This window comes from Azolla caroliniana, unplaced genomic scaffold, assembly GCF_043228905.1.
Source record: "Azolla caroliniana isolate FFs.n. ecotype wild unplaced genomic scaffold, voAzoCaro1.0.p SCAF_11, whole genome shotgun sequence".
Classification (NCBI taxonomy): domain Eukaryota; kingdom Viridiplantae; phylum Streptophyta; class Polypodiopsida; order Salviniales; family Salviniaceae; genus Azolla; species Azolla caroliniana.
The window spans coordinates 7,990,627-7,997,462 of NW_028230446.1; the positions used below are offsets into that span (position 1 = coordinate 7,990,627).

The window sequence follows — 6,836 nt, forward strand, 5'->3', positions numbered from 1 at the left end:
CACGCTAATGTGCAGAAATTGATGGTGGGAGAAGATGTGCACTGTACAAAACGTTCACTCCCTCTGTGACGCAGCCGAATCACCCCCTCTATGATATGTATGTGAGCAAACAAAAAAGTAAACAAGTCCAAAAAAAACAAAAAAACATATGTACATACTACATATGTATGTTTGGATATAATATAGGCAGTAGTAGAGTGAGTGAGTGGCTCCTAAAACTTTCAACCCCCAACCAAAAGCCAAAGCCAAAGCCAAACAAAGAAAGAAAGGCAAAGGCAGAGGCAGAGAGAGAGAGACTCGAGAGGCAGCAGCAGCAAGCATATATTATGGCGAATGAAGAGGAGGCCGCCATATCTGCGGCTCCCTTACGAGACACAGGGCTCCCTACCATGTAAGTCGTAACATTCATTCACATACACCCACTTCTTTTACACCTTCTTCTGGTTTCTTTTACTCTACAGATTTGATCAGATCCTCAACAAAGAAATACCATCTACTCCAGTATACGAAGATGATCTGGTAATTTATACTAAACCTGCGTACAACTGTGTATCTAGGCGTGGAAATTTGAGTTGGTTTTCATTCCTAATATTTTCTCTTTTATGTTCGTGGTAAACATGGATAGGTCTATGCTTTTAGAGATATTTCTCCTCAAGCGCCTGTTCATGTCGTAATCATTCCCAAACATAGAGATGGATTAACTCAGCTCTCTAAGGTATTCTTGTTTGTTCAATCTTCTAAACTTTAGTTGATATGTATAATGGGATCATGCTTCGACGATGGCCTCTACTTTTGTTCTTAAATGCATTTATTTCATAGCAAACTTTGCATCCTGTCACAATTTTTAACATTTAAACATAGTCCAAAAGCATGGTTTCAAATTAAAACATTGTATTCAATCATCAAGTTTTAAGTTTAAACACATACTTTCAATTGCTTTTCATTGAATTCATCATCCTTTGTTCACACACGATCTATATCAAGTTTGTATCATTTAAAATATATCTGTATTGTTGCTTGGGTAGATCTTACTTGTATTGTTCCATTAGGCCCTTGGCTCTACAGTGTCGAAAATAAATTATCCTTGCAAATGGGTACATAAATTTCGTTTGGAGATTATCAATCATGTGTATTATTACTAAGAAAGGTGCTTCAACACCATAGAATGATTCCTCTTATATGAGATCAGCTATGAATATAAATTTGCAACAAACAACATATAGAGTTACACTCACAGATATGTATACGTGTCAATACAAGGCTCATAACTTAGAGCTTAGATGGGATCTGAACTAGTCTGACTACAGAGTCAGTTGACACAAGTAATAGTCACAACAGCTGTGTAAGAGAGAGAGAGTGGATATGTATATTCTCGATTTGGTCTTATTGTAACATTACATATATGTGCAGGTCAGTTGATAGTAGTGGGGATATTCCCTTTTTGTCAACCAGCTTATCATTTAATATGAACTAACTAGCTCCCTAGAGAGAAGCTAGTGCTAGATAGTACTCATCTCAAATAGTAAGTACATCTTAACCTGCCAACAGAAAATATTTTTCCTATTGACTTGACTAGTCAATCCCATTACCCTACTTCCCCCTTTCCTAAATACATTCTGTCCTACTCATCTACAGTTTTCCGCATTGACTCCTCGTCGACCCATATGATCACGTTGCACAATAGCTACTCATTGGGGTGCTATCCCAAAATGCCCATGCTAAGAATACATGTGGGGATAAACTCACAACTTGGAGCTGATCATTGATTATATCTAACAAAAATAGCAAAAGTACTCTTTGCCTTTCAGGAACCTGATGACCTTCTAATGTGATGCAGATGGATAGAGGGCTCTATATAGGGGCTGCACTTTTTCAACAATTCGAGATATATAGTATAGAAAGATAGAAGTATAGGAATCACTTTGCGATCATAAGAAGTTGTGCTGGATCAGAACAATTCTGATCACAAAAACTTTTGAGAAATGGAATATTGATGGCTTGCAAGAATAGCTAGAGATTTGTGGATATGCATGCATATATACGTACAACCATGGTTATGCATCTACTCCAATCTGTCATAGGCCATGGAAGATTTCTTGAATTATTGTTAAATAACAATGAATATCCTTTATTAGTAGTTTAGTCATGATACTTCAACAAATCATCCACGATTCATTGTTCAGGAAATCCCATTGCTTATCCTTATGAATTGCATTAATGCATTGAAAAGGGATAAATAATTCATCTTTTTTTAATTTGAAGCTTGCTTGTTGAGCTATGTACACAAACGATAATTATATAATTAGGACTTAATCATGGCCTTTTGTTTCGTATCACTGTAAAATGATTGCGTCCACTATTAGATTAGAATAATGCATGACTCACCCTTATGACACTTTAATTATCATTCCCGTCTACTAAGTGATCATACTTCTCACGAAATACCTTAAAATGTGAGCATGCGAGAAGTAAGTGTTATTCATCTTCAACTAGGTTTTCATTTCATGCTTGCATATCTTCCTACTAATAGGATTATGTCATGATGCTACCTCAACACCAAACTGTTGTGAGTGAGTTCAAAGAAGTGCCAAGGCTCTTTGAGTTCCAGGGTCATGGGGATAGTAAGATGTGGCTGGATATGTTTTGGCATTTTTATGTATATTGGGGCCAAAATTTAACATTTGCTATGTAATATTCCAAATTTGACATTTTTACATTTTAACAATTTAATCTGTAGTGCTTCTGTTAATCTATCCTTGATGATCACATACTTTATAGCATTGCTTGAGAGCTCTAGTGGATCTTTTACTTCCCATCTTTCAAACCATTTCATAATGTCAAGCATCCAGCCAAATTAAGAGATTTTGGTTGTATTAGTTTTTTTGTACCTTGCATCCCATGTTCCAAGCCTGTTTTGGCATTTTGTAATAGGGCATGTACTTAACGTTTGTGATATACTTGTATCTTCTTTGCATGACATTAGTATCTCTATAGGCCAAGCATTAGGGGAAGGTATGTGGATGATATTTATGATATAGACACATGGTTTGAGGCAAAGGATCGGGTAGAGATGACTTATAGAAATTGAAAGAAAATGCATATTTATAAATTGTAATAAACGATATATATATCTACATACATACATATATATGTGTAGATACATACACACACACACACACACACACACATATATGTAGATATATATACATATATCTCTATCTATATCTATATCTATATATCTATATATCTATATATATGTATATATAAAATAGTAAATACAGACTGTAAAAGAATAAATGTGTAAACAGAAAATGCTCAAAGAAAAAATCGGAAAATGGTCAGAAAAACATGAAAAAAGGTGGTAAAACACAAATAAACTAGCAACTGAATTAAAATGTATTATAGGAATCTTATAATGAAACAAAGAAACATCCTAAGAATAAATATGCACTATTGACTTAATTTCGCACTCATGAAGCTAGATTGCTCATGATCAAGGAAGTTGACACCAGTTTGATCCCAAGGACTTCTGCCCCTCGTAGTATTTCATTAATAGACCAATTTCAGTATTGGTTTAGTTAATGGAGGGGGATATAATAAAATATAGCCTAAACCCTAAACACACAGTGACCTTTTAAGTGTGTTTTAGCCACTGAAATCTGCAATAGAGCTTCCAATTTAATGCCCACCGAGCATAGTAGGTAAGAGGTCGAAACAGCTATATGAGGCCTATGGATGTCAACACTGTAAAATGACTCTCCATAGTACTAAAGTCGAATTTCAGGTTCTACATGATTTTTTTTTGTTCGAGTAAGACAACTCTTCCTCAAGCTATCAAGTTCAAATTGTTAATATATGCTCACTCACTGATAACTTTTAGGTGAATTATAAATGTAATGTAATGTGAATTTCTAACACGAACTTTAGGATTGGATGCACACACCACCATACACATTGGAATCCAATGCTAACTGGAATGATCTCGTGCCAATCCCAGGGCATGCCAGCTTTGGGTCCTTATGGCCAGGGATCATTGGCCATTTGAGGTTCACACCAGCGATGCAATGTCATCTTCCCTACTTTTGAGAGTTTTGGAAGACCAAGTTAAAAAATAAATAAAATATAAATTGGATAATATCGCAAAAGAACAAAAGTAACACTGTACGGTCTTATTATGTCAGCATCCTCACTGGGGGATCTTGGCTATGCCAGTTTTATGAATCACTTTTGTGTTTTTCAAAGAATTAAGCCAAGGACAGTTTCATGGATTTTGTGTCAAATATTAAATGAAGCTCCCCTTTCATAAAGAAATTTGTACGCAGCTGAAGTGCAAGATGCGTTGACACTTTCTACCTCCCTGAGAACTTGGCACTATACTTTTATTGTAGGTTTCTGCTGGCTATTGTTGCAAGTTTTGTATATTTTGATAATAAAAGTTTGGCAAGTAGTTTTTGGATTCTTTTATGAGAGAGATCTCTCTTGTTTTTCATGTGGAACGTGTTGCTATTCAAAACAGTCAAACGATTCATAACTTTTTTGATGATCTTCTCAAAGGGGTGCCAAAAACCTGCATGTATCTCTTCCTCCTATGCTTTCGTGGAACCTAAGCCATTTTCTCTCTCCTATCATTACTGTTCCAAGTCCACTATGCATAGGTGGTACCAAAGTCAACCTCTTTGTCCTCTCCTTTCAACATTTTGCAAAATTAGGAAGTTATGTTTTGTGTACCAAGAGATCTTTTGTATTCTTTTAGGAGAGAGACTTGTGCTGTTTATTTGTGTGGGTCTTGGTGAAGTTAGAGATGGCTGCATGACATATCTAACAGATGGAAATACATTTTGTGGTTTCCGTATGGAACATTTTTACTGGAATACTTTTATAATATACAAATGTAGGGCATTTTCTTTTTTGATGTACGATGGAGTGTTGAAACATAGAGAGTACATTATGGCAGTGATGAGCACACAACATACCTTGTGCTGACTTCGAGCAGGTATCCGAGATTAGAAGTTGGGCTGGCAGATGAACTTAGCTTTAGACACTATCTTTTGCAGAATACTTTGGTATTGTGTTGTCCATAATGTTTTAGAAAATGCTGCACATTTAAATATTGAAGATTAAAATAAGGTACAAATATGTCCGGAAATGACATATTGCAATAAGCTAGCTGCCTCTCAAAATATGCTATTTGCAAATATATAGGTAGCATTTATGAATGTACTTTTGAAATTATCCTTTCGTGGACATATTTTGTACTGATGTTCCCTTGTGAATATTAACTTGGAAAGCACTTTGAATCAATTAGAGGATGAAAATATGGTGCTATTTTTGCTACTTCATAAAAAACCTTGGCCAAGTTCAAAGTCCATTAGTTCCAATGAGGCTGCGAGTTTCAAATGTTTATTTTTAGGATTTCCAATATATTGATGTTTTCTCCCATCACATACTGCTTCTATTAAAGAGTAAATATACCTCTGGAAAATGATTGAAAGTAGCCCTACTGGAAATGAATTTAACCCCTCTTGACACGGCTGTTTTGCTAGATTATATCCTATCTCACCTACAGAAAATAACAGGGTGGCAAATGCATAATGAACACCTTTTCAATCTTAGTAAATCTTAAGAATGAAGACTACTGTTTTGATTTTAATTAATAGTGATAGGTGAATCTGTCTCATATCTGTGGCCTTTGTTTGAAAGGCGCAGACTATACTAAGACCTAGAGTCTCTCAAGTTGCAGTTCAGTTGCATAAACTTAGTAGTGAATCCTCAGATTTGGTCCTTTATCTTTGTTTCTTTTTTTCTTTGTAAGCTCAGGAAATTTATGGGCATAAGAGTACATGTTTATCTGGTAGCACAAGTGATTATTCTATTCTCAAAAAACAAACAGTTCTGAGATTTTTTATCATGCTACTACTTTGTTCTTCTAAAGGCAGAGGAGAGACACAAAGGAATATTGGGTCATTTGCTGTACACTGTAAAGCTCATTGCAGTTCAGGAAGGTCTCGAAGAGGGCTACAGAGTAGTTATCAATGATGGCCCAAATGGAAGTAAGTTGATAATAGTTTTTGTTTCTATTTTAATGTTGAGAATAAAGAGGCCCCACTCTGAAAATTGCTGAAGTAAGTTAGATGTTTGAAATATGTTATTTTGATCAACATTCAGGTCAATCTGTGTACCATCTCCACCTTCATCTTTTGGGAGGAAGGCAGATGGGATGGCCACCTGGCTAACCATAATTCAGAGTATGGCAAATAATACAGATTCAATGTTCTGGAAGTGTTTAATTTCTCGTTCTTTGTACTTACTGTATTCTCAATGCAATTGAGAGAAATGACTAATACATCAAATCTCATTGAACTTCTGATTATTCTTATATGAAACACTTAAGTTTCAGTAATTAATTTGTAATTCATGTCCCTTGCCGTTCATCCATCATCAGTTCTCCAGGGGTACTATATGGGCACTATATCAATTACATAGGAGATTGCCTGAGATTTTTTGAGAATGAGAATGAGATGCATTTTACATGAACATGTAAACAATAGTGTTATCTTTTTGATTTTTGTCATACAGATTCCATGCATTAGGATCTTTCTTTTTATTTGCAGGTGGGGGATGATGTTTAAGATGGTGTAAATGTCAGTAACGTAGTTCTCAGAGCATGATAATGCTGATACTTGGTAAATTCTATATATATGGATTAATGCGTGTTTTTAGGTTTTTTTCGAAACTTTCACATTGACCTTAGGGGCCTGATATTCACATTGAGGTTCCCATGTCCATGAACCAAACTAAAGTTGCAATATGCCAATACTAAATATATCATCTATCCG

The 6,836-nt window shown here is 35.3% G+C and overlaps 1 protein-coding gene across 2 annotated transcripts; it reads left to right on the plus strand.

Moving 5' to 3' along the window:
- Positions 1-255: 255 nt before the first annotated feature.
- On the plus strand, positions 256-6,571 carry LOC147857692 (14 kDa zinc-binding protein-like). 2 transcript variants are annotated; one of them, XM_087326623.1, is made up of 5 exons: positions 256-391; positions 462-519; positions 626-715; positions 5,933-6,050; positions 6,132-6,571. In XM_087326623.1, the coding sequence occupies exons 1-5, from the start codon at positions 327-329 to the stop codon at positions 6,137-6,139; spliced, it is 339 nt and encodes a 112-aa protein (XP_087182749.1). In that variant the 5' UTR covers positions 256-326; the 3' UTR covers positions 6,140-6,571. The 2 variants fall into 2 exon arrangements, with proteins under 2 accessions (XP_087182749.1, XP_087182748.1); XM_087326622.1 differs by having other exon boundaries at positions 257-391; positions 6,166-6,571.
- The last annotated feature ends 265 nt before the right edge of the window (positions 6,572-6,836 follow it).